At 34.0% G+C, this 25,933-nt stretch overlaps 5 protein-coding genes across 12 annotated transcripts; 2 read left to right on the top strand and 3 right to left on the bottom strand.

Annotated features, from left to right (window-relative positions):
• Window positions 1-20: 20 nt before the first annotated feature.
• On the top strand, window positions 21-21,590 carry LOC128881546 (pre-mRNA-splicing factor 38B). Of its 5 annotated transcripts, XM_054132692.1 has the most exons (12): window positions 21-159; window positions 256-361; window positions 436-585; window positions 647-758; window positions 1,138-1,227; window positions 9,176-9,355; window positions 13,950-14,027; window positions 18,211-18,494; window positions 19,314-19,477; window positions 19,555-19,953; window positions 21,022-21,258; window positions 21,317-21,590. In XM_054132692.1, exons 8-12 carry the CDS (start codon window positions 18,315-18,317, stop codon window positions 21,381-21,383), a joined length of 1,047 nt encoding a protein of 348 aa, XP_053988667.1. In that variant the 5' UTR covers window positions 21-159; window positions 256-361; window positions 436-585; window positions 647-758; window positions 1,138-1,227; window positions 9,176-9,355; window positions 13,950-14,027; window positions 18,211-18,314; the 3' UTR covers window positions 21,384-21,590. The 5 variants fall into 5 exon arrangements, with proteins under 5 accessions (XP_053988667.1, XP_053988668.1, XP_053988665.1 ...); XM_054132693.1 differs by lacking the exons at window positions 21-159; window positions 256-361; window positions 436-585; ... (1 more) ...; window positions 1,138-1,227; window positions 9,176-9,355 and adding an exon at window positions 13,444-13,583; XM_054132690.1 differs by lacking the exons at window positions 21-159; window positions 256-361; window positions 436-585; ... (2 more) ...; window positions 9,176-9,355; window positions 13,950-14,027 and adding an exon at window positions 16,660-17,357 and having other exon boundaries at window positions 21,320-21,590.
• Window positions 1,241-2,265, bottom strand: LOC128881547 (uncharacterized). Its single transcript, XM_054132695.1, has 2 exons — window positions 1,724-2,265; window positions 1,241-1,504 (listed from the first exon to the last, which is right to left on the bottom strand). The coding sequence occupies exons 1-2, from the start codon at window positions 1,804-1,806 to the stop codon at window positions 1,363-1,365; spliced, it is 225 nt and encodes a 74-aa protein (XP_053988670.1). The 5' UTR covers window positions 1,807-2,265; the 3' UTR covers window positions 1,241-1,362.
• On the bottom strand, window positions 2,292-7,922 carry LOC128881540 (kinesin-like protein Klp61F). Of its 2 annotated transcripts, none has more exons than XM_054132679.1 (18): window positions 7,891-7,922; window positions 7,667-7,798; window positions 7,068-7,215; window positions 6,835-6,984; window positions 6,590-6,750; window positions 6,340-6,489; window positions 5,983-6,219; window positions 5,530-5,905; window positions 5,196-5,467; window positions 4,925-5,064; window positions 4,739-4,857; window positions 4,310-4,651; window positions 4,002-4,229; window positions 3,689-3,868; window positions 3,397-3,619; window positions 3,205-3,326; window positions 2,933-3,134; window positions 2,292-2,618 (listed from the first exon to the last, which is right to left on the bottom strand). In XM_054132679.1, the coding sequence occupies exons 1-18, from the start codon at window positions 7,905-7,907 to the stop codon at window positions 2,554-2,556; spliced, it is 3,264 nt and encodes a 1,087-aa protein (XP_053988654.1). In that variant the 5' UTR covers window positions 7,908-7,922; the 3' UTR covers window positions 2,292-2,553. The 2 variants fall into 2 exon arrangements, with proteins under 2 accessions (XP_053988654.1, XP_053988656.1); XM_054132681.1 differs by having other exon boundaries at window positions 3,493-3,619.
• Window positions 9,734-16,686, bottom strand: LOC128881542 (jerky protein homolog). Of its 3 annotated transcripts, XM_054132683.1 has the most exons (3): window positions 13,113-13,247; window positions 12,068-12,279; window positions 9,734-11,984 (listed from the first exon to the last, which is right to left on the bottom strand). In XM_054132683.1, exon 3 carries the CDS (start codon window positions 11,917-11,919, stop codon window positions 10,411-10,413), a length of 1,509 nt encoding a protein of 502 aa, XP_053988658.1. In that variant the 5' UTR covers window positions 11,920-11,984; window positions 12,068-12,279; window positions 13,113-13,247; the 3' UTR covers window positions 9,734-10,410. The 3 variants fall into 3 exon arrangements, 2 of the variants coding, with proteins under 2 accessions (XP_053988658.1, XP_053988657.1); XM_054132682.1 differs by lacking the exon at window positions 13,113-13,247 and adding an exon at window positions 16,565-16,685 and having other exon boundaries at window positions 9,734-12,279; XR_008458098.1 differs by lacking the exons at window positions 9,734-11,984; window positions 12,068-12,279; window positions 13,113-13,247 and adding exons at window positions 14,034-14,970; window positions 16,565-16,686.
• Window positions 21,591-21,728: 138 nt separating the features above from the next.
• Window positions 21,729-24,649, top strand: LOC128881543 (glycosaminoglycan xylosylkinase). Its single transcript, XM_054132685.1, has 6 exons — window positions 21,729-22,051; window positions 22,403-22,771; window positions 22,852-23,152; window positions 23,443-23,711; window positions 23,791-24,017; window positions 24,159-24,649. The coding sequence occupies exons 2-6, from the start codon at window positions 22,403-22,405 to the stop codon at window positions 24,385-24,387; spliced, it is 1,395 nt and encodes a 464-aa protein (XP_053988660.1). The 5' UTR covers window positions 21,729-22,051; the 3' UTR covers window positions 24,388-24,649.
• The last annotated feature ends 1,284 nt before the right edge of the window (window positions 24,650-25,933 follow it).

Here is a 25,933-nt window from a genome sequence, read left to right as displayed (position 1 = left end):
TGACCAATGCATCAGTAATGCCAGGTTTACTGGTAACACTACAATCTGCAATACGCTTGATTTGTTTACAAATCTTTTATTCTTGCTAGATGGAGACTACGATTTTACATTCTCTGTACCTGTGCAGCATTATGTAAATTTCGTACTTTAATAATATATGTACGTATTCGATGAGGTTAACCAATGTTTACGTGTCAATTTCTGTAAATAAACAGTGGACAAATATATTTATATTTTGTATTTTAATTGTTGTAGGATGACATATGGATGTAACTCGCATTTTATTTAAGACACTGAGAAATATGGCACCATCATTTTATGTAGTGGCCAAAGACAGCAAACCCGAAATTTACAATACTTGGTAAAGATATTTTATTTTAATTTTTTACTATATTATCTTTAATCTATTTTATGCCATTGTATGTTTTAAATAAGGGACGATTATAAGGCACAGGTTTATCAGTATTCTGGTCCTGTGTATAAAAAGTTTAATGCACAAGCAGAGGCTGAAAAATTTATTAAAGAAAATAGCAGTTCAAGTGGAGGAAGTAATAGCAACAACAGTACACCTCTAGTAGAGAAAAAGTATAATAATGATTGTACAATATATATAATAGTAAGAACTTTTATTTCAAAACCATTTTAGACCAGAATTGAAAAGAAAACCTCCAGAAGTTGTGAACACATGACCATCTTTAAAAAGATGTAAACTAATAAACATCCAAAGTATTCCAAATTCTGGATGCAATCAAAGAAAAGTAAGTATTTTTATGTACTATAACCAATTTGTAAGCTTTCCAAAACTAAAAATGTTAAAAAACATTGTATTTGTTTCGAATTGAATATTATTTCATAACGGATAGTAATCCATTTCAATTTCTTTTGTAAAAATAATTTGAATTGGTTTAATTTATATCAGAAATCATATCGATGTTTACAAACATAAACTGTAAAAGACATAGTATGTACGTACAAGTTAAAGAAATGTATAATATTAAGGTTTAGATTAATTTTTGACAAGAAATCACTTCCTACCTGCTACTATTACATCTTGGTATCCTGTAAAATTAATTTATCAATATTTGAGACTTTAATTTCATATTTTATATCTAATGTTTATTTAACAATATGTTTTAGGTACATGTTAATGGTCATGTGGGAATTCATGGTAATGAAATGGCTGACGAATTGGCAAGAGCAGGTTGTTTGAAATATTGAAGATATCACGTAAGAAATATTATTTATATTTTGTATACTTTATTTATAATTCGTTTATAATTAATGATTTTCTTTAACAATGATGTAATTATGTAAAAAAAAGATACAAATTAATTTAAACAATCAAATATAGAAAGATACACTTTAATGTGTGGTTAATACATCAGGTGCTTCTTCAACATTGTTAATACCTTGTTGTTTGTCTGATGATTGTGGACATATTTGTTTCAAAAGAATGTATATGTCCTCTGGTGATATTTTAAGTGCTAAAAGTTCCAGTATAATACTAAAAGTATAACGATAAATTAGGTATTTGTAACTATTGTCATGATTCGTAAATTTATTAATGTATACTAGGTGTCTTACAATTTTATAACTTTACAAATACTTTCAAGATAACACCCGTCGCAAAATGTCAAAACATTTTAGTATAACTCTACAGTTATCTCATTGAAGTTGTCAAAACGAGTTGTAAAGGTTATGTTTATTAGTTTTGTATTATTACCGATAAACTCCTGGAATTGCCGAAATTCCTGCTAATTCTGCCAGTGTTATTAATTCTGTTTGATGAGTTTGTGGAGCCGTCATTTTGTCTATCAAAGATTTAATTTGACGCGCGAAATTCTCTGTTTATATCACGGTCGAGGTTTATAGAGGTTACGCGAGGTTACTCAAAGTAGAGTAAACAAAAATCACGTGATTACGATATAACCACAGTAACCTGTTAACATTTTTACCTAACAGTGAATCGTAAATTGTTATTTTATGTTCCTGAAATATGTTCTTATTTATATTACTTCATTTGAGATTTTTATATATTTTTTGTACTAACAGTAATTAGTATACAATGAGTAAATTTAATATTAAGATACTTTGTACTTCTTATTTTGTTGTTTTATAACCTCGTCTGTGATAAAGGATGAAGTAAAAATTATCTGAATATTAAAGTTACTATAAATAGTAACTTGTAGAACTTCATTTCATTATTTGGTTTTGTTTACTTAACCTTCAAGCAAATTTGTATTCATTTAACATGATATAATATATTGATTATTTTTTATTTATTGTTTAAGCTTTTTATCTAGGTAAAAATTTGTTTCATCTGTGATCTCAAGTCAGGAAAGAGTAAATTTGGTTGGTAAATATCAAATTAAACATATTTCAGCTTTTTTATTATTTTACATTTTTGTTTATCTTTTACATCTTTTTTAGATAAAATTTACATAATAGTATATCGTATTCTCTATCATTTTTTATTTACAAAATTCTATTGGAAGTTTAGTGTGAAGTTCAATATTGTGATTACTACAGTTTTATTCATTGGATCAATCATAACTAATCTTCGTTTTGTAATTCAGGTTTGTCAGTACTATCCGTGTAAAGGCATGTACGGTAGAATTCTGCAAAAATAATCTTTTATTCAACTTGTAATCACGCTTTAACTATAATAATTTGGGTATTATTAATTACAATAATGTCTAACTCGTACAGTCTATTAGAATCTACCTCTTATATTTGTAAGTCTATATTAAACTTAATAATAAAAAAAAATGTGTAAAGAATAAAATACATTAATATACTGTAATAACCACAGATTTGTTAAATATTGTAAATGATTTTTATAATCGATTTGTGGCAGAGGTATTTAAGCCATACCTTACATGATTAAATCAAGTATTAAATTAGATCCTAAAATTTTTGTATAAATTCATACCATCATGCGAATCTCTGGAGTCGAGTGAAATACGAGATAGACTAGACGTTGAAGAAGTATACAATGTTGATGTACTTCTCAGATGATCATTGCTCAAAGTGGATGTAGCACATTCATTATTATTGATCAAAGTAACATCAGATAAAGCAGTCGAATTTGCAATTTGTGTCATATTTATATCAGCATCCATAAATGTGCTATCCTGTGCATATATATAAGAAAATTAACAAAATACTTAGTCATCATTAATAGTATGTATTACGATTACTTACGTCATTTTCTGCGCTTTCAACAAATTTTCTAGTTTCCCTAAATCTTTGAAGGATTCGTTCATGCGGTGATGTTATCGTAAATTGACGAGGATAAGAAAATTCTTTCTTGGCAGGTGTTGTTCCTAAAAAATCAGTAAAAAGAATCATACAATTCTATTCTTCCTATTTTCTAGTTTGCGTATGATTTTATACCTGTTGGAACATAATGTTGTATCTCAACATCAAAAAATTTGTTAATTTCGTCTACTACCGTATGTAATTGTTCAATATTTCTACCAAAACACGTACTTGATTCTACAATTAGATTATCTAATTTACAGGATATGTCTTGATAACTATTAGAAACTTTACTTTCTTCATCTTTTAAGCCGTCTATATGGTTTTTATTTGCAGTCAAGACTATATTATTCATATCCTGGAAATGTAAAATATTGATACTATATATCTTTCTTACAGATTATGTCTGAATCTTCTTGGAATTTACCTTTAATAATGAGAGAGTTTCATTTTTATCCTCGTTCATTTTTTGTTGTACTTCCTCGGTATTGTGTTCAACAAGATTCTTATATTGCTTCAGTACATTGTTGCTTATATTTAAACCTGATTTCAGTTCATTTACCATACATTTCCCTTGTTCTGTAGTACTGTTTGCCAATTTTACATTCTACCATGAAGCAAAGTATAAAACGTTAAAACAACAAATGTGCACATTTTGTGCATTATAAATATTTACTTTTTGATATTACCAAAAATAATTGATTTACAAAAGTTAATGTTGCATTATATATGAAAATTACCTTCTCTGCTTCAATAACAGCGTCAGATTCAATACGTTCCAATTGATGTTGTATCTGTTGTTTTAAACTGTTTGTCATTTTTACACTGGTATTACAAGCCTCAATTGAGTTATCATTAACTTTGTTGCATATTTCGCTAATATAACCACATTTATCAGTTATAAGGTCATAATGTTCTGCTTGACTTTTACGTAGAAAATTAAACTGGTTTGATACATCTTCCATCATCTAATACACAATATGCTCTTAATACTTTTGAAATTGAATTAATGAAAAATATCAAATTTATACGCGATAATTTCTTATACCTTTGCAAATGAACGTTGCGTTTCTGTAAATTCAAGCATTTTACAAACGTTGTCTGCTTCTTTCATAATGTCCGTAATATTTTTTGTTGTACACTCATAAGCTTTCAGTTCACGTTTAATCATGTCATCTATCATTTCATTTAAGTAAATCTTGGTTTTATTTATTTTTTCTAATAAACTATCCTTTAGAAGTTGTAATTTGTCAGCAACCTCACTTTCAATTGTGCCATCAATATTTTCTGTCAATTCCATAACAACTGTATTCAAGAATTCATTTTCATGGTCTATCATGTTAACTGCATCTTTCATTTCATTTTTTATCCAATTCTGATAATTTAAGGACTATAATATTAAAAAATATTATGAATACTTCAAGGTGTATATGCAAAAATGAAAATAGCGTTTCAATGATATTTATAAAATACTTACAAATTCATTGATATTTGTTGTTAAATTATTGGTAGTTGTTAAATGCTGATCTGTGAGGTTCAGTGTATTTTGCTGCATCTCTGTATTAATACTTCTACATTTTGTAACAATTTCCGTACCTGATAAAGAAGATAATCAAGCTAATATTTGTAAATAATCATAGCTAACATTAGGATTTTTATTTACCAATATCATTTTTCATAGTTGTGCAAAATTGTTTTGAATTTTCTTCATATTCACGAATATATTTTTCAGCGTCTTGTGCAGATTTGCAAATATTCTTTCTAAACTCTTCACCGCGAATCTCAAATTCACGTTCTGCTTTTCTAACAAATGAAGCACATATTTAAAATAAAAGGACATATTGAACTTCAAGAATTTGTGATGCCACGGACAAATTAATTTGATAAATCATGCGTTTCATTATTTAATGTTAGTCTGCTCATAATTCACTTACGTTTTACGATCAATTTTTTCATGTAATTTCTGAGAATCTTCAGTTGCTGTATCTGCGACATTCAACAAAGACTGACCTTGCAAGAGCAAAGCTTTTTCTGTATTAACATGGGTTTCTACCAAATATTTTTGTTCATCTCGTTCTTGGACTGTAACTTTTAAGCGATCATGCGTGGATTTTAGAGCATCCGTAGTATTGTCCAATTTGGCTTTTACTTCATGTAATATTTCCATTTGAGTAAGAGTTTGTAATTTAAGTTCATTGTATATTTCCTGTAATGAAGATACCAAAAAGGTATACAGTTATATCAGCGAATAGTTAATAAGAAAGTTACCTCTTTATCATCCATCATTTTTTCCAGAGCCTTTATTTGATTATTTTTTTCTTCTAGTTCTTTACTCTGCTGAGAAAGCAAGGCTTGCATTTCGTTGTAATCTTCGTTTGGAACATAAATACCAGTCTTATCACGCGTTGCTATTAAATCTCGCCTCAATCTTTCAATTTCTGCTGTGTATTTCTTTAGAAATTCTTTCTTTGACAGTTTTAGGTTTATTTCTGGACGGTTTGTAATATTTTTGGCACGATGTGCATAATCTAACGTTGACAGAGTTTCTTCAAGGTTGATACTAGCAGGAGATATAGTTGCAATGATTGATGTTTTCGTACGACCACCCAATGATTCTTGTAACAATCTGGTAAGCTTGGATTCTCTGTATGGTATAGGAAATAGAAAAGTAATTGTACTATTCTTTCTACGACCTAAGAATAGAATACTCATTTCTGTTACCTGTAAGGTATGTGTGGTGCACCTTCCACAAGAGCTGTTATAACTCTACCAAGTGTTAATAAAGACTGATTGACACAACCAGCTTCTCTTGCTCTTCGATCGATAGATCCAGACCTTCCAACATTTTCACTGCCTGCTAGATCTACCAAATTTAGTTTTCCTGTTTTTAAAACTTCTTCTCCCTCAGGTGTATTTTCTTTCATGTGTACAGTAATGGAAAACACTGTATGAGATCGACTATAAATATTTCCACAAACTTGATGAGTTAGTATTAATAATAATAGCATACACAAACTATGGCAACAAATGATAAATGAATAAAAATTAAATTTAGTAATAAAAGATTGAAATAATGACCTAGAAGAAGCATTCATCAATGTTGTAGCAGTTTGTCTTCTTTCTAATCCCATTTGAAGAAATTTGTGAACTTCACTTTTACTGTGTATTGTTATTTCTTCTAATCCATGAATAATTACTGCACCTTTCTTCGATGTATCTTCATATAATCTGCCCAACAAGTGTTTATTTTAAGATAATTTATATGAATTTATTAAAGTAGTTAGTAAGATTCGGAAACCACATAATTTACATAATTTATACTGCATACTTTATTTTAGACCCATCATCATTGGTTGACAACAGATCAAACAATTCCTCGTTATAAAGTTCCAAGAAACTAACTCTTATTGTATATTCTTGTGCTTGTAATAATTGTAATTCGTCAAATAAATGACTCAACGAACGTGGAATCATGCCAGCAGTTGTATCCTACATATTGCATAATTGCATACAAATTTTCTTAGTATTTCCTGTCAAATTAAATAAGGAAACTTATATAAATGAATATCTTACTTTTCGCCAATGTAAGGTAGGATCTCTATTGATTCCTTCCATTGTAAAAGTTTTTCCAGTACCAGTTTGCCCATATGCAAATACTGTGCAATTATATCCAGCCAAAACTTGTTCCAATAATGGACTAACAACAGCATTATATACATCCACCTATCGTTTAAAATTAAAATGTACATAGCAAACATTTATTGGCTTAATGTACACAGTATTTAGTTGGTGAACAAAATTAATACCTGCTTTGCTGAAGGTCCGAATACATTATCAAATTTAAATTTCTTTGAATACTTTTCCTTTGGGCGTTCACGTACTACTATTTCTTTATCATTGGCCACTTCTACTATAGTTGTGGATTTATTAGTTTGTTCTAAATCATTTATGGGTCTATTGGAAAAATAAAAATTAAAAAAAAAGATGTAAAATATTAGTAACAAATAATGGTTGTCTATTCTTCAGGTAAAAGAAAAATTATTTGTATTTATAGTAGGTCATTGATTAACTAAGGATAATGTTTATTAACCCTACAGTGTACATTGATGTACGTATGCATTAACTGCATTTTTCTTTGATATTTTATTACACAACAGCATAAACAACAACTTATGCGCTGTTAAAAAGGTCACAATACCATTGAAGATAATTTTTTTTAGCGCCAAATCTGACAGTTGCCATTAAAACTTTTCGGTAGCGTTATTCGTCTCTGCTCCGATTTGAAAAATTGCGCACTGTAGTGTGCACCCCATTAAATTGTCTAATTGAAGTACATATTTTGCAAGGACGCAAAGTAAAAAACAGAAATTGGTGTAGAAAATCGAATTACTTGCTAATTACTCACCTAACACGAACAAATACTTGAATATGCTGACCCTTGTTCTTCGTTAGAGTACGTGTAGAGTTTATGCTCATGTTTATGTTTATGTTTATAACAGTTGCAACCGAACTGCCTCGAAGTCTGGCAGTAGAATGACTGAAAATGACGGAGAATAACGTTTCTGCTTCTCTCTAAAAAACTGGTACAAAATGATCCGTTACAATTTGAATCTGTATTGTTAGACGTACCGGGCCCTTTTGCGCATGTGTAGCGCGCCATCAGGGTCGTGCACATCGTTATGGTCACCACGAGTTTAGTTCAGACCTATTTCAGCCAAACAAATGAAATGCTATACAATTTCTGCCGTATAAAATTTTTCTGTTTAGTTATTTTACTTTCTTCTTTACTTGAACCTTTATATAAATATTTTAAATAAATTATATAACGTTTCATAATATTGTTTCGTATATATATCGTTGTAATTATGTTGTTTAGAGTCGCATTACTACTCAAACGAATTGTTATAGGGTGCGCAGGAGCCAGAGCCAAACTACGAGTTGACTTCAGCGACAGTTGCGGAAAAAATAGGAAACTCCGGGACAAAGACAAAGAGGGCGATACAACAATTGCAGGAGAGACGAGGACAGGGCGATTAGGCTAACATGATTTGTTTCAAAGATATTGAAGCAAAGAAGAAATATTTTCTAATAATTCTGGTTTTAATATATTCGTTACACTTTGGCGGATGCGATTCCAAGGCCTGATGTTGGAAAAAGTATATGTAAACAAATTTCTTCTATAAGAAAAAACAAACGTACTTTTATTGTTTATAAAGTTTTAAGGCCGAAATTGCAAAATCAGGCCTTGGAGTCGCATCCGCCAAAGTGTAACGAATATATTAAAACCAGAATTATTAGAAAATATTGCTTCTTTGCTTCAATATCTTTGAAACAAATCATGCTAGGTCTAATCGCCCTGTCCTCGTCTCTCCTGCAATTGTTGTATCGCCCTCTTTGTCTTTGTCCCGGAGTTTCCTATTTTTTCCGCAACTGTCGCTGAAGTCAACTCGGAATTTGGCTCTGGCTCCTGCGCACCTTTAAGTAAAATTAGTTCCATTTTATTACAGCGAATAAAGTTATTCAAAAAATTGCACCGAAAGCGCAAGAAAGTCTCGTAGCAATCCAAACAATGGCGCTGCGGTAGCAGAAACGAGCTCCCGGGTATAGTAAGGCCTCTCTACCTTCGCATTCTTTCTCTTCCATTCTCTCGTCTCACTTCGACCACGACATATGTATGGCGCTCATTGCGACGTATTCGAATCTTGCAGCATAGAATTACGTAGAATATCTACCAGTTTTGTTACAAATAATGGTACTTGTTATTGATTTACACGTTTTCATTTAAAAAGAGTCTGGAGAATTCGTGTACATGCTCACATTATGTAGACAATAAATAATACCTAAATATGCCTACCTTACTTCATTTTATTTAATGCTCTTTACTAATTTCACAAATTTATTTTTATAATTTCAGATGCAGCTATACAAGGGTTCAGACGATGTCCATTTCCACTAAATCAAACTATTAAAATGATGAAGCATTTGCGTAAAGAAGGATAATTTGTCAAATAACACTGGTTTCAACAAAGAAGAATTTAAAATATATAGTAACTTAGTAACTCTTATCGTCCATCAGATGTGCTGCGCTACATAGGTAAATACAGACCACAGTTTATACATATTAATTGAATTTACATGAAATTCTTGAAAAAAAATGCGTAAGCATACTTCGATTTCGATTGGTAAAATTCAATTGGATGCGTAAACGGATTGGCTAAGACTTCAGCGTATATATTAAGATGTTTGGTAAAAATTTTATTTAAAAAATAGGGTTTTAATTGTTTTCGATTTCAATTGTTATAATTATAAGTACTCAAGTCTACAGTTTCGAGATTTTTCGGATAGTAAAAGACAATGAGGTTAAACTTCACTTTGGGACACCAGAAATTATGAACTTTTTTTGTACCATTCGGTAGATTTTAATACCCAGATTACGAAAATGTAAGTTAAAATGTTAGGAATCCAACGGTTAAAAAGATACGCGTGTGTAAAGTTGAGCATTTTTGACATATTTAGCTGGTTAGTCCAACGCCATATTGGCTTTGACCGTGGATATGGCGAGTAATTAGGTCGGTAATGCCATTCTGTTGTAAACACACGATCATAGATTACGTGAACGTTTGTTATGAACGCTTATAACGGGTGTGTAAAGTTTCGAGACGTATACTTTCAGCTCAAAATCCTTTTATAAAATTTAAAAAGTATACGCTTTGAAACTATACGCGTGATGAGGAACTGTGCCCCTCAGACCCCCCGCGAAACTATCGATAACAATCTAGAATTCAACTCCCACTAGATTCATGAAAGGACTACCCATTTCATTGGACGCAAGTATTTAGAAATTAACAGTTAAAAATACTTAACAAAAGATAAGTCACATACGATAAACCTTTCAACTGAAATTTGTTAAGGAAATATAATAACCGAGATAGAAACTGTTTATTACAGAATAAATTTATTTCCAAACGAAGAAATATTACGGTTTACATTCACTTGAAAATTAGATATAAAAGTAAGAAAACCCGTGAAATAATTTAATTGTAGTATTACTGTCAAAGACTCTAACCGTGTACATACATTTCGCTTGTTCTTATTCTATCGCAATTCCTATCAGTAAAAAGTAATTTGTACTAATATATTGTAATCACGTTATCGTTGTACCAAATCAAAATAATCTTTCAATAGACGCGCGTGCAATTTAATAATGTCAGACTGTCTTTCAGACCACAGAGTTAACTTAGCAATCGTCCGATCAATTTCATCCTCGTCACGATGCAGAGTTGTTCTTTCATCTAGGAATTCTTCCTCTTCAAGTTGAACGTCATCTGGATCACGCTCGACTTTCTCGCACAGCGAGAGCCACTTTTCAACATCCTTGTCAGAAACAGCCTCATTCACAATGGTCTTTATTGTGTCTTTAATCGCGGTAATGTCCGACTTATCGCAAAGGTGTTCCTTGTTCTGACCTACTCCCGACTTTTCTTTCAACGTTGGACCCGATCCCACTAATTTTTTCCATGAATTGCAGATGTCAGCCTGTGTAACGTCTGTCCAAGATTCGTTCACCAAATCGATGCAATCTTTCACGTCGTAATCCGCATAAAATGGCGCCACTCCGCCTGGAAAGTTTAAGATTCGTCTAAGTACGCGAAGTCGGTAGGACACCTTTACACTCTTCACTATCCCCTGTTGCATTGGATGCATAGACGACGAGACCTTGGGAAGGTACGCAACTTTGACGTTATCGTCTTCCATTAGCGTTTGCGGTGGCAACGTATGAGCTCTGCACTTGTCTAACAGTAGCAGCACCTTCCCTTGTGAACCAGTGTCGAACTGATGTTTCTTGACGGCTGGTTTGAAGTGCGATTCTAGCCAGTCGGCGAATACGTTCTGGTCGATCCAAGCATTTTTGTGGGCCTTGAAAACAACTGGCAAATAGTTCATGCAATGCTTGAGGGCTATTGGCGTGTGACACCTGTGGATAAAGAGCGGAGGAAGCTTGTGGGTTCCAATGGCATTCGAGCATAATCCCACGGTGACTCGATTCTTATTAGTTCTCTTTCCGTAAACTCTTCTCGCCAGGGGGTCGGTTAGTATTTTTCGGGGAAGAGCCTTCCACGCCAGGCCCATTTCGTCCATGCTGTAGACGTTCTGTAGCTCTATGCCTTCATCCTTGAGACGCTGTAGAAAGCAATACGTAATATTTTCCGTCACTCTGGTGTCGACGTCAGCGACATCATCGGTAAATTCGTAACAGCCAATGCCATGGCGGATTTTAAACCGCCATAGCCAGCCTTGGGATGCCGTGAAGGACGATGGTCCGCCAAACTCTTTGTTCAGTTCTATCGCCTTCTGTTTAAGCATAGTGTTGGAGACGTAATCATCAGCTGCTTGTTGCTCTTGGTACCATTCGTACAGGCGAGTATCCACATCTCCAAGAATAGGCTTCCCAAACCTCTTTTTATCTTTAAACCGTCGCGTGTGCGATTGTCTCCGTATCTGCACTGCGTGGCTCTTGATACGTCGAACGGTTGCATCGCTGATTCCATAGTCTTTCATCAATTGGCTCATCGAAACGCCATCTTCCAATTGCCGCAAGATGTCAGCCCGCTGCTGCAGCGACAAGCAAACGCGCGTCTTTTTCTGTCCAGGCAACATCGTACTACGACGTACACACTACCACCACGACACGACGTTTGGACAATTGTTCGTAGCACACAGACCTATTGTCAATCAAAAATCTTACAGTCTAGTACACGGATTTGCTGTGAATTAGTACACACAGGGTTGTAGAAAAGCATTGTACGTTTCTGAATGTTCAACGCTTCGTACAAGTTGACAATTCAACCGAGAAGAGATCGGCCAGTAGAGTTTCAGTGGTACCCGGATATCTGATGGCAGAGGAAACCCCGCCACTTGTTTCGTTTAGTCTGCGCAGACGTCCTGTCGATCATGCGCGATCACCTGTCGACAAGCGGAATCCAGTATCGAAAATTTCAATTTCGATGTTACAATCACCTGTAAACAGATAGATACAAAGAAACCGAGATGAAGAATTTGCCAGAATTACACGGCGCAGTAATTATTCGTTTAAGGATTGAGTATTGGGTTTGCTTTGGATTGGAACTAATATCCAGAGATGTGGTAACCACGGAAAGCTATTATATTTTTCTCGTTGTACCGTTATATGGCTTTTACCAATGAATTGATAACGTTTTGATGATTAAAGTAAGGACAAACCTTATTTGAATCATTTTGCATTATACACAATTGAAAATTTTCCAGAATACAGTGATTATAAAATTAATTTTACTTCAACTTAACCAAGAGCTTGCAAATCTATGTGTAATATATATTGTAAAAATGTCATGCTTTTTATTTTTTAAGAATAATACATGTGGAAAGTACTAAGTAGATATAATCTCTTATGAATAAATTAATAATATTAGGCCATTACGGAAAACTAGCTATCAAATCACATGAATTTATTATTTATTCGTAAGAGATAATGTTTGTCTAGCATTTTCCACTCTTATTATTTCTAAAAAATACGAAACACCAAATTCTTACCATAACTGATTTTGTTATAATTCTCAAATACATCATTCTATTAGGAAAGACGCAATTTAAATGATCAATAATTTAATTGATCAACTATTACATTGCATTAATATTGATATACCGATACGCATTCGGCATTGCTTTCTCGTCAACGCAAGCTTGTCCCTCTTGCCCTATCTCGCTCACTCTAGATATCCCTTTTATTTTCTTCGTCAGACGGTTCACGCGCAGCAGTGTTTTGCTTCGAATTGTAACTTGTTCCGTGACCCAAACTAAGGTTATCAACCAACCTTCCTTAGAAAGGACAATCCTTTCTTCAACCTTCTTTCCTTCCTTCTTTCAACTTTTCCCGTTCTTGACCTCTTTTGGTTTCGTGGAGGACGCTGTATAGTAGTAACTCGCTCGTTGCACTTTCGGTCAATTGCCTGTTCTCGAAGGCGAACCTCGTTCGTTGTATTTCGTCAACGCATGGTAGGGATGGTAGTTTAGTAGGGAGTGATAGTAGAAGGGGAAGCATGGACCTTTAGTCTCATTATCTCAGTGGTCTCAGTACAAGAAACATCGTTGCGTCGACTCAATAGTGGGGAGCTTGTTATAGATGGGAGGTCTCACGTGACTGATTGGTAACCTCGTTCGTTGGAAGAACCTCGACTATTGCATGCGGTTGCAATTCTGTTTCCGAGCAACAAGCGAGTTACCACGGTATATTTTTTTCTGGGCGAATGGTGATGTATTTGAAAGTTATATTCGAATCAATTATGGTACGAACTTGATGTGTTTTGTTTTTTAGAAATAGTAGCGTGAAAAATGATAGGTAAACATGATCCCTTATGAATAAATTAATAATGTTGGACTACTTAGTAGCTAATTAACTGTAAAACATTCTCTAGAGTACCAACATGTCTATAACAATGTATCATGTTATATACTTTTATAGTAAATGAATGATTTGAATGAATGTAAACATTTTTAAATAGTTTTCCATATTGCAAAAGGAAATTGATTTTTTTGTGGCGATGATGTTGACATACGTCTTAGCCTGAGCATTATGGAATCAAATTTAATAAAGAAATTTTTCCATAAAATAACACTAATGTAAACGTAGTAATAAATATATTTCTTTTAAGGTTTCATAATTCTTGGTGGTGAGGACGACCTACCCTAGCGCTCTTCCTTGGAATTCATTGGAACTACTAACAGGAGAGGTATTCTAGATTTGCTAACTTTATCAATCTCAATAACTAATACCTTTGTTGAACGCAAAGTAGGCTCGAGACCACTGATTTCGAAGTTACTAGATATATCTAGTAACTATTACTGATTACAAGTATAAAGTAAACGGTGCAGCTGATTCTGTTTAGCGACACGCGGATCGAAGGCACAGACAAGGTATAACATAGACCTATCACTTTATGGGAGTTCGTGACTCGTGGAACAGTGGCGGAGGCTTGCGAATTCTCTTATTATTTCTATGTTACGTCCATTATCGATTAAGACTAGGACATGGTATCAACGCTATGGTGTGTAGCAGGGGTGGCCAACCTTGGGCATTCCATGCGCCAATATTTTTCACAAACGAGTTCAGATACGCCATACAATTCAAACACCTTTTTTTACGTTCACGGTTAGGGGTAGAATCTCCATCGCTTAGAGACGGAAGAGGAAAAACTCAATCACGGAACTAAATTTAATAAATTTACACCAGTTCAAAAGACACATGTTTATTGCAGCATCAATCTACAAAAAACGCGTGCAGGACCAAACCAGTTCACCACAGTCTCTCTGAGTCCCTCGCGTTTTCGTCTCGAAGTAGTCCTAGATTAATGGAGTCTTGTGAAACAGCTCAACCTCTGCAAGAGGCTGCCGTGGAATTGAATCATCATACAGTATACTATGCCAGTCAGACGCTGCAAAAGATACGTTTACTTAACTCTACAGCAACGCCTCGACATTTTACTGAAATTGGAAAATGGTGCTGGATGGTCCTAATTGGCCAAAGAATATAACACCAACGTAAAAACTATTCGTCGTATCAAGTTGAACGAAGCACAGATACGGAAGCAATCGCAGATACCGGAAATCCAAGGTCTGAGGAAATTGCAGACGCCCCTATTGATTGAATTGGATGCTCGGTTGTACGCTTGGTTCCTACAACAACGAGAGATAGATGATAGTATCAGTGACCAATCACTGCAAGACAAAGCGACGGAATTGAATAAAGAATTGGGCGGTCCTTCCTCATTCACGGCCTTCAAAGGTTTGATATGGAGGTTCAAACGTCGTCATGGAATCCGTTTGCTTGAGCTGCGCGACGAGAGTGCGTGCGCAAACACGGCACAGGAATTTTTACAGAACTTTCTCCAGCGCCTTGAGGAGGAAGATATAAACCTGCGGAATGTCTATAGCATGAACGAGACGGAGCTATTGTGGAAGGCCGTTCCACGGAAATTATTGGACCACGCTGGATAGAACAAATTGATTAGAAATGAAACAAACTAATAATAATCGGTATACTAAGAATAATCGGTAAACTGAAGAGATCCTACCGATACCGCATGCTGAAGAAGATCTTGGAGTTTCCTGGCGTAATGACGGAATTTTATAAAGATTATAATATGAACAATTGTATTAATATACTTAGTGCGGCCTGGATGGACGTGACGCAGATTGATATCCAACAGTCATGGAAGAAAATACTGGCAGATAGAATAACGACGGAACAAGCGGCACGAGAAAATCAAGAAGGAGACTTTGCCTGTGTGTCAACCATTATTGCCATTACAGAAACGATCAGAAAAATTCTAGGGCAAAAATTGTTGGTCATTCAAGAAGAGATAGAAGAATGTCTTACCAGTTGCAACAAAGCAGAGGACGATTTAGATTTAATGGACCGTGACCATGAAGATGATGACGAATTATGTCCTAAAAAAAAACCGCGTATGAACCAAATTGAAGCAGACAAGTTGTTTGAAACCCTCGATTCGTGGTCGCAAACACAACCGGATTTTATTAGAATACAAGTACAGGCACTGCAAGAGTCCTATGCGTATTTGCACAAATAATATAATTGTTACTAGGTGTAAAAATTAATTCTGTGCCTTTATATTCGATCATTTAAACCTTTAATTTAAGTATAATTAATTAATCGTCGTTTTGTTGTTATATGTTAAATTACAAACCTCCTAGGTTCTCGACCTGATCTCGATTACGATGATCACCATCGTAATATACATGTATATACAAAGATTAGTAGTTATAAATTTTTGCTTAGTAAAATATAAATTTCAAAAGTTGTATAACAAAATAGGAACATGCATTTTATAACAATGTTATCTTTAGTTCAAATATATTATCTATTATTATCTTAGTTTTTATACACATACATATGCAAAAGTTTTAACAAATTATGACATGGAATCATTTTTTAAAACATTGTTGTAATACTTTTATGATGTTCTATGGTGTATGGGCTTGTTAAATTGCAAAATTTGTCTATACTAGCATAAGAAATTATTTAATTCGCATATCACAGCATCACTTTATTATTTATTCTATTATATTTCTAGTTCCATTACATTTCAGTATAGAACGTTTAATTCTGTAACGTTCAAGTTCATAGTACTTTGCTAGTGATATAATTTTGTTGTTATCGAAATTACGCTCTGATTACTGTATTTTTGTGATTAGTACTATTTCACAAAGCTACATATCATAGCACAAACTACAAAATTCATAAGTGTACCTTTCTTTTTAATTTCCCGCATTCTAGTAATACCATGTGTTTCCCTTCAACCGTCCTAGGGGAAACGTACGACGCTTTTGTTATTCCACCTGAGAAGTAGTAGAACGCGACGTTTGTACTTGTACTACACATTTATATTTAGCCTTGAAACTCGAAAGATGCGAGTATTTGTACAGCCGTCGCAGTATATTAGACTTTCCTATCTGATAAACAGCTATCGTAAATTACTTTTGTGAACAGTGTGTTTACAAATTTGCCTGTATCCATTTGTGTGATTTCGCGTTTGGATCGAGGTGCTATAGTATCAGTTACAGTTATAATACGTGCGTGCTTAATTTTTTTCGTTCCGACGATTTCGTAGGCTTGTTATACGTAATCATTCTCATAATTTGTTGAATATCGGTCGATACGCGTTACGAGAAGCTGTGATAATGCGTTTATTTACATAGTACAATGTAGACACAAATGAAAATAGTAGAGATGTGAACGTAACCGGATGTATACATTTTATAGGCATGCGTACTAACCGTATTGTGTCTTTTTTTCACTTTCCGTTGACGTCATTTTTCTATATACTTATATAAAAAAAAAAAGTGTTACACGAGTTCTTAAACATTGGTATCTAATTATTTTGAATACATAAATATGATTATTTTGTGTTACATTAGTGAAACTACGTATCTATAGTGAAATATTGTAACTTGTATGTAGCGACTGATCTGTTGAACTCTGTCGCGAGACTCGCGAATTTAACACATAAATATGCAAGTACAAGAAGCAGAAGGAGCTGACGGTAGGTAAACGTACATTTTGCTTGTTATGCATATTTTATTCTTTATCTTCATATCATATAATGTCGATTGGATGAAACATTGTAGAATCAGTATAATTTTTGTAACACACTTAACCTCTACTACAATCATATACGTGATTGGTGTTATGTAGCAATTAGATAGTTATTTGAATTAATTACTCGTAATCTATTGACTGCAGACTTTGCATAACATTTGTATGTCCTAGGATGGATCTTGTAAATTTATTAATTTCAACTTATTTCAATTTCTGGAACCCCTATTCATTGTTTATACCCATTTCAATGGTGCAAGTTTTAAGAAAATTACTTATACATGTGAGTAGTCAGTCTTGGTGACTGAAAGGAATAGGCAGATACACAAAAACTGGAACAACATTATTAAATATTCTTTGACCTTTATTGAAGTAATAGGCAAAAGATGAGTTCGATAAAATACACTGCATTGAATCCTTTGTCAGTTAAAAGTGTAGAGATTGACTACTCACATGTGCGAATAACCTATCTAAGGTAATAGCTATCAAAGTCACATGTTTGTCTTCCCCAATCAATTAGATATTTTATATGTAATTTATTAAATGTTGATTAAATTATATCACATTTTAACTCCTTACAAATTTGCATATGGAATACAGGTCATTGATTTTTGAACTTGCTATAATACAGGAAATTTAATTCTTTGCATCATCTAATAAAAGAATATGAAAAAAAGAGATAGATTATTTGATGTGGATGTGTACAGAGTGAAAATATTATTCCTCTCTAGGAATTGTTTACGATTTAATTACAATAAATATATACTCGTAATAACAATAGATTAAATATTTGTGCGTAGGTTCACCATGGAACAATTCCAGTGGTTGCGAAGAAGAGCGTCGGCCAGCTCAAAAGGAGGGTAAAAAATCAAATATACTACCTCTATGGGGAAATGAAAGGACTATGAATTTAAACCCACTAATTTTGACAAATATACAGTCATCACATTATTTTAAAGTGAATTTATATGAACTGAAAACATACCATGAGGTTATCGATGAAATCTATTATAAAGTATCTCATCTGGAACCATGGGAAAAGGGAAGCAGGAAAACGGCGGGTCAAACGGGCATGTGTGGAGGCGTGAGTATGTTTTCTAATACATTTGTTACTTTTTAACTGTTAATTTATTTATTGATTTAAAAGTAAGGCGGTCGCAGAGTTATTACCATGTGCACAGAAAAGACTCTAAATTTCTAGAGTTTTAAAGGACCAGGCAGTTTGCCAAAATGAGAACTGCCAATAAACATAGAGAAGGTGAAATCGTTTAAAATAAATTCAACAAAATTAAACATTTATAATGTTTTAAGCATTATAAACTTTCAGTACAGTCAGACCTCGATAAATCGGAGTTAAAGGAACATTAAAAATATTTTGAGTTATGCAGATTTTGATTTGGAGAGGATCAATAATTAATTTCGAATGATCTCATTTACATAAACGTGATTATTAGTAACAATTCATAATGAAAGCAATGTACTTTGTAGTTTAAGGTAATACAATTTAAAGAAACAGAAACAGATTGCAGTCCATTGATGTTTGGATCATTAAAATTCCACAAACTGTTAGTACACATGTTAAGAATTTGTGAATTGTATTTTAAATTATAGAAATCAATTCATATAATTTCTGTTATTTTTTATCTTTTGAGTTATCAAGGATTTATAAGAAGGAATAAATTAAGTTTGGACTTAAAGAGGATTGAAGTATAGAGGTCTGACTGTAGTGACGTACTATTGGAGATCAATAGAAATTTATTAACCTGCAGTAGTCTGAATCAGACACTGAGCAGGCAGTCTCGCGTAACACCATATTTACTTATTGCAGAGTAGCATGTTCTCGGTCAATATATTTTAATATAATACGAATATGAATAATTGACATAGGGGGGTGTAAATTTAGCGGTTCATGCAGGTTCGTGGTGTTGGTGCTGGAGGAATTGTTTCGACGGCTTATTGTCTGCTGTATAAACTCTTCACATTGAGGTTAACACGAAAACAATTGAATGGTCTCATCAATCATCCTGATTCACCATACATTCGGGCATTAGGGTTTATGTACATTAGGTGAGAATAACGACAATGTTTCTAAAAAGATTCTTTAATTTGATATAATTTATACTAATTATTGTTGATATTAATAGATACACACAACCACCAGCTGATTTATTTAGCTGGTATAGCGATTATTTAGAAGATGAAGAAGAATTAGATGTAAAAGCAGGAGGAGGTCAAGTGATGAAAATGGGTGATATTCTCAAACAATTTCTTACTAAGTTAGAGTGGTTCTCGACTCTGTTTCCAAGAATACCAGTGCCTATACAAAAAGAACTCGAACATCGATTAGCGGAAAGGTTTCCTCAGCAATCGATGAATGCTCGAAATGCAAAACCACCTATCACGTTAAATAATCATGGAAAATATAGTAACAGTAGTAACAGAAAAGACAATGGTAACGTCATGCCACGAAATCAACCGCGACATATCCCAGATAGCGAAGCTCAGTGGGGCGAGGCTGAGAGAACAAGCCACTGGCGAGCCAGGTGCGTCTACGTGGTATGAGTACAATCACGTTACTAATTTATATAAGGTTAATAATATTCATTGAACTTGTTAGGGAAATGGGGTGAAGATTAAAGACGTACCATCTCCAGGAAACTCTTGATCTCAGTGTATCATCGTTCACTTTTCTTTAGTACACGTGTATGTTCTTACTTGATTCTTGTACAGTTATTTGCTTGCTTTACAAACTTAGTGCAATAAATCTATCTTTTTATATACAAGGGTGATTCTAGACACTGGAACAAGTAATTCCTCTCTTCTAAACGAAGATACCAAAATTTGATACAAAAAGAAATTAAATTTTTATTATATATTATATCTCAATATAATAATTCTTAATAACCTAATATTTTTATATTGCTATTGTACTTCCACCATTGCACAAAAAGAAGTATTATTATTAAAAGATTTACATTGCAAAATTTGACATTTTTCTGTATCAATTTCTTGTATCTTCGTTAAGAAAAAAGATATAGCTTAACTGGTTTTTTTGAATTCTCTTGTATATTCTTTTAGATTTGCTCTTGTCTATTTTAAATTGCATCGAATTTATTGAATGTTTTGCAGCAATAAAGTTACAGGTCAAAAATCGTTCTACATTTTTGGAAAAGTCGTCTAAATATTTTTGATAACTGTACACTGATCTCTAACTTTATCCATTAGATATCAAGAAGTACGTAATTGATAACTCTCTATTGTCATTTTATTTTATTTCTGAAGAAGGAAGTATTCTATGATTATTTAGCTTGCAGAGCTATTTGATGTCCTCGATGCAAAAATCTCCTGCACAGTTTTTCTGAAATTTTCTCAGTTAACTTTACAGAGATTTTTTCTCTTCAATCGATCGAGTATAGTATACAATAGAGGGTTAGATAGTTACGATTAGTACGAATTATACAAACGTGTAATATCGTGACGTTTATAACAAATTTTCTTGGTATCTTGCATTAAACATAAATCCATCGTACTATGCATCTTGCATAGATTTATATTTTCGAAAGATCATTCATAAATCAGCAGTACTTCCCTTCGAACGATTTTTTTTCTAGATTTGACGAAGACCGCAAGGATAAGTACAGGGATCGTGAGCGTGAACGGGATCGAACTAGAGAAAGAGAACGCGATCGAGCACGAGAAAGGGATCGAGAAAGGGATAGGCATGTGAGACGGTCGTCTAGTCGCGATCGAAGTCGAAGGCAGCGAGAATATAGGAGTCGTAGTAGGGACAGATCACACAGAGATCGGAGTAGAGATCGTTATCGTGATAAGGATCGTCATCGAGATAGGTAACACATTATTTTTGCCAACATTGTTAACAATTTCTTAAACGTTTGTCAATTATAGAAGAAGTTCGCCTTATGACTACGCCACAGAGCTTGCACGGGAAAGAGAGAGACAACGAAGAGAATGAAAATGTATGCTGACATGTATATATCAATATAAATGTTTGTACGAGTGTAACTATGGAGATAAAAACGATTTAGAGCCGAGCCATCCGAACACCACCGCGTTTTAAGAGAAAACTTACTTCGTTTGGAAGTGATAGCCTAAATTTAATTCTACTATATTCACCTTGTAGTTTACATGTTTTTATAAAATAAATCCATGATTATAATTATCGTGTTCTACTATTTACTCTGTATACAGCAAGGAATTTCATCATAAATAAATATAATCTTTATAATAGGACTTTATTACCATAAGCAAAGTCAATTACAGGATGTGATAAGAATATATGTTAATTTATAGTGCTCCTGCTTAATAAAAAGCAACCATTCTCTATGCGTGTATGTGATTATACAGACATATATCTATACATGTATATTTTTCTATTCTTCAGAATTATAATACTAATTTAATTTTGGCGAAAACTTTCGTTAATCCATGCTAGAATTCGCTGCACTGATTCAACCAAATATGGCGCGCAAGTACTTTGGATTGAAGTTAAAAATGGCGACGGATACATGTCGTCTGATCCGGTTTGATCACTGTCGGACGCGACTGAACTGTAGTTTCATCGAAACATGAAGGAAATATTCGTTACCAGGTGACAGTACCCGCGTGGCCAATTTTTTCAAGGTGATAGCAATAGATGTGTCTTTTTACAAAAACAATTCTTCGATATTCCTTAAGTTCGCTCAACGATTTACATAAAAATTTTCAACGTGACACTGTGCTGCCATGTTGTATGCTTACGATGTTGACATTTGTTTCGTGGAGTGTCTGCTTTTATCAGAGGTCATTGTTATGGTACACAGTAAAGTAATCATTGTATAACATTTTAACAAACACGCGTCAAAAATGAAAAAAAGTGGGACAAACATTACACCAGCGTGTCTATGATCTTTCAATGTTATATTTCTCAAAGAAAATAATCGAGCGCCCTCTACCTGTCGCTTAATCGATTCAAACTTAAAATTTTGTTCGCAGATGATTGGCCGACGCTGCGCTCTCGTCGCTTTGGGCGGACTTTTGATTCTCATGCTCAGCGTCAATGTATACTTTATTCGAATGATCGTCGAGAGCTTATCTCAAAAGACTTCCTCCAAAGCCATGCCTATTTCGCAATTCAAGCTCGAACAGGAACAGTTAATCTCGCGCGCAGAACAAAATTTGCAGATACCACAGAAATCGGTTGCCAAAGACATGGCGATAAAAATTAAAGCAGAGATTGGAATACTACCGTCGAGATATTTTAAGCAAAATGCTAGCTACTCGATAGTCTTGGAACGACTGTTGACCGAGTTAAGAATAACGCCTAATGTTCGTGAAAATATATGGAGTATTCCTAATAATAATGTTAGTACTTCATCCAAATATAAAAATCAGAGTAATAATGAATTTTTCTTTATTGACAAGTATTTTTCTTTTTTTTTCAGTGGCCTGATGCTCATCAGTTAATTCCACCTGTAGCGCCCGAATTAGGAACAATTTTAGACACTTTGCGTAAATCCAAAGTGACGCGTGCGGATAATGCAGCACTTGGTACACAATTGAAATTGATGTTAACTCTGGAACATGGGATGAAAGCAATGTTCAAACCCCAGTGGTATTCTAGAGATGCAATTATTCGAGGGCCCGTTTATCACGGAAAAGATCGCCACAATGCTGAAGCGGTCGCATTTCATTTATCTTCCTTACTGGCCTTGAGGAGAGTACCAGTTACCGTTGTAAGAAAACGTATGTTTTATTCCTGGGTACAAAAGAAAACTTGTATATTTTAGTTTCATCGAGAACATTTTAAAATACGTGATGAAGTATGCTAATGAAATCTGAAGGGTACCTAAGATAACTAATATAATATTAATATACCTCAAGCTAATTCGTTGTTAGTGTATAGAGTTTTTATTCTTACATGCATTGTATGTAGTAGCTCTATTGCTACTACATTTACTCCATGCGATCATTCTACATATCTGGCCACTTCCAACGAATTACAATAATTATATTTGAGTATAATGTTTTTGCAGTTGATTTAAGGAACGAAGTTCGGCCATTCGCAACTCCTGAACTCTACGCGACTATGTATCAAGATGGTAATGATACCTGCCTGTATGGGGTTTGTCATTATTGTTCTCCAGCAGATCCAGTTTGTGGGATTGGAGATATTCTGGAGGGTGCTCTAATTTCCTGGTTACCGCGATATTTGAAACTTGTGAAGCATCGTCATCCATGGCAAAGAACTTATAAAAAGAACAAACTTGCAGCATGGGAGACAGATGATAATTACTGTGAAAAAGTATGTTTACACTATACAAGTGTATGTAACAATTTTATTCTTCCAATCAAAAATTAATATTAAAATAAAATTTCTTCAGGTAAAAGAGTCTAAGGCGTATTCTCCGCAATCGTCGAGCAGACTTTTAGATTTGATAGACACTGCAATCTTCGATTTTTTAATGGACAATGGCGATCGTCATCATTACGAATTGACACAGAATAATTTTCATAATCCTGCTGTTTTGTTGATTGACAATGGAAAGAGCCTTGGGAATCCTGATGTTGATCATTTTGATATTTTAGCTCCATTGTATCAATGCTGCATGTACGTATATGAGCAAGTACTAATTTTTATATCATCAAGTACAATTTATTAATAAACGTTTCAACCAATGATTCAGGTTCTCTTCAGTATAATATAACAGTATTTTGTTTAAAATGGCAAACCCTGATGTTTTCCTTTTAGGATTCACAAAACTACTTGGGATCGTTTGAAATTGCTTAGCGGTGGTTCTCTAAGTATTGCACTTGAAAAGCTTGTTGCACATGAGTCGATGATGGCCGATGTCGAGCATCTAATTACAGATTCTCATTTAAGTGCCATGGATAGAAGATTACTTACTATATATGCAGTTGTAGAATATTGTTTGAAAAGTAAAAAATATGCTTCTAACGTTATTCTAGATCATCGGTAGCTTATTATATTTTATAGGATTTTTAGCACAATTAAGCCATTTTCAATATCTGAAATATTAGGAAAATATTCATATTTTATATGATATGGTAACGAATGATACTCTTCAGTATCATCTTAAAGAATCATGTCAATTGTAGGTTTATTGAGATCCTGCTGGATTGTTCTTAGATTGAACAAAAATTTATATTCAAGCATGAACGTGTACCTTTGATTTAAATAAAACAGCTTTGTAAATACAAAGTGATCCAATCCCACATTTTTTCTGGTGAAACACTCCATCTGCGGAAGACGTGTTAGACCTCGCATAATTTCTCAATAACAAGGGGAAGGACGCCAGAGTGTGTATATGGATCAGAGGAGGAATTATACACAGGTATAAACCAGGGGTTCAAAAGATTCAAAAATACCTAAGTTGAATTGCACAATATGTATGTAAGGTAAAACATACATTATTTATACAAAATTAAGATTGAACACTTAAATATAATTGTACCCAAGATGCGTTATATTCATACATATAATTGTATTTAAGTTGCCTCATTCAAATAATCGTAAAGTTGCATTATACAAATAGCACCTGATAGCCGCTGACATCCCCTAACAGCCCCAACACCCAGATACCATTAATATCCCCACCACCAGTTACCAGTTCCGTTGTTCGAGTACGAGTCCCGTTCCCGGGCACACTCGTCAGCCTCGCCACAGTGGTGACACTACGATCCCGAATTTTACTCCTGTTATCAGGATCACACAATAAGTGACGAAGAGGCGCGAATCAAAATCTGGGACATATCAAATTCTCTCCGCAATTTTACTCCTGGTATCAGGATCGCATGATAGGCAAGGAGGTGGCACGAATCAAATTCTGGTAGGTGTCTGAATCTATACCGAATTTTACTCCTGGTATCAGGAGAACATGATCTGCGAAGAGGTGGCACGTTTGCGCCTACGAGCAGACAACCGGCCCGACATATCTGTAAGTATAAGTTGTCCCTATCATTTCCTGGCACACTTCCCTTTAATTTCCCTTCATTTCCTTGAACATTTCTCTTTAATTTCTCTTCATTTCCTTACACATTTCCCTTTAATTTCCCTCCATTTCCTGGTATATTCCCCGTTAATTTCCCTCCATTCCTGGTATACTTCCCTTTAACTTCCCTCAATTTCCTGGTATACTTCCCTTTAATTTTCCCCCATTTCCTGGTATATTTCCTATTAATTTCCCTTCATTTCCTTACACATTTCCCTTTAATTTCCCCCCATTTCCTGGTATATTTCCCTTTAATATCGCCTCATATCTGTGATATTTCCTGGTTTAACAATGTTGCAAATTGCTATGCTCAAAAGTACAACAATGTTGCAAAGTCGAGTCGATTTCTCGGATATTGTCACATTTTGCCGAACTTCTGAGTTGCCACTTTGTTGTACTTTTGAGCCCTGCAACTTTGTTGTAATTTTGAGCGGTGCATTTCCAAAAATTTGCAACATTGTTGCAAATCGCTCCCCGCAGAATTCAACAAAGTTGCAAGTTCAACATTGTTGCA

This window comes from Hylaeus volcanicus, chromosome 8 (genome assembly GCF_026283585.1).
Source record: "Hylaeus volcanicus isolate JK05 chromosome 8, UHH_iyHylVolc1.0_haploid, whole genome shotgun sequence".
Classification (NCBI taxonomy): Eukaryota; Metazoa; Arthropoda; class Insecta; order Hymenoptera; family Colletidae; genus Hylaeus; species Hylaeus volcanicus.
This window is presented reverse-complemented; position numbering and strand designations above follow the sequence as displayed.

What these genes read in the sequence shown, in the direction of transcription:
- LOC128881540 (XM_054132679.1), bottom strand. An exon ending in CAAGTATTTGTTCGTGTTAG is followed by an intron (nt 7,216 to 7,666) that starts GTGAGTAATTAG and finishes TTTTTCCAATAG; the next exon opens with ACCCATAAATGATTTAGAAC. An exon ending in CAACAAATATCAATGAATTT is followed by an intron (nt 4,652 to 4,738) that starts GTAAGTATTTTA and finishes TTAATATTATAG; the next exon opens with TCCTTAAATTATCAGAATTG.
- LOC128881547 (XM_054132695.1), bottom strand. Translation starts at nt 1,806, where the DNA reads ATGACGGCTCCACAAACTCATCAAACAGAATTAATAACACTGGCAGAA. An exon ending in GCAATTCCAGGAGTTTATCG is followed by an intron (nt 1,505 to 1,723) that starts GTAATAATACAA and finishes TTATACTTTTAG; the next exon opens with TATTATACTGGAACTTTTAG.
- LOC128881546 (XM_054132689.1), top strand. Translation starts at nt 17,327, where the DNA reads ATGCAAGTACAAGAAGCAGAAGGAGCTGACG. An exon ending in TTAGGGTTTATGTACATTAG is followed by an intron (nt 19,478 to 19,554) that starts GTGAGAATAACG and finishes TGATATTAATAG; the next exon opens with ATACACACAACCACCAGCTG. An exon ending in AAGGATCGTCATCGAGATAG is followed by an intron (nt 21,259 to 21,316) that starts GTAACACATTAT and finishes TGTCAATTATAG; the next exon opens with AAGAAGTTCGCCTTATGACT.
- LOC128881542 (XM_054132682.1), bottom strand. Translation starts at nt 11,919, where the DNA reads ATGTTGCCTGGACAGAAAAAGACGCGCGTTTGCTTGTCGCTGCAGCAG.
- LOC128881543 (XM_054132685.1), top strand. Translation starts at nt 22,403, where the DNA reads ATGATTGGCCGACGCTGCGCTCTCGTCGCTTTGGGCGGACTTTTGATT. An exon ending in GGAGTATTCCTAATAATAAT is followed by an intron (nt 22,772 to 22,851) that starts GTTAGTACTTCA and finishes TTTTTTTTTCAG; the next exon opens with TGGCCTGATGCTCATCAGTT. An exon ending in ATGATAATTACTGTGAAAAA is followed by an intron (nt 23,712 to 23,790) that starts GTATGTTTACAC and finishes AAATTTCTTCAG; the next exon opens with GTAAAAGAGTCTAAGGCGTA.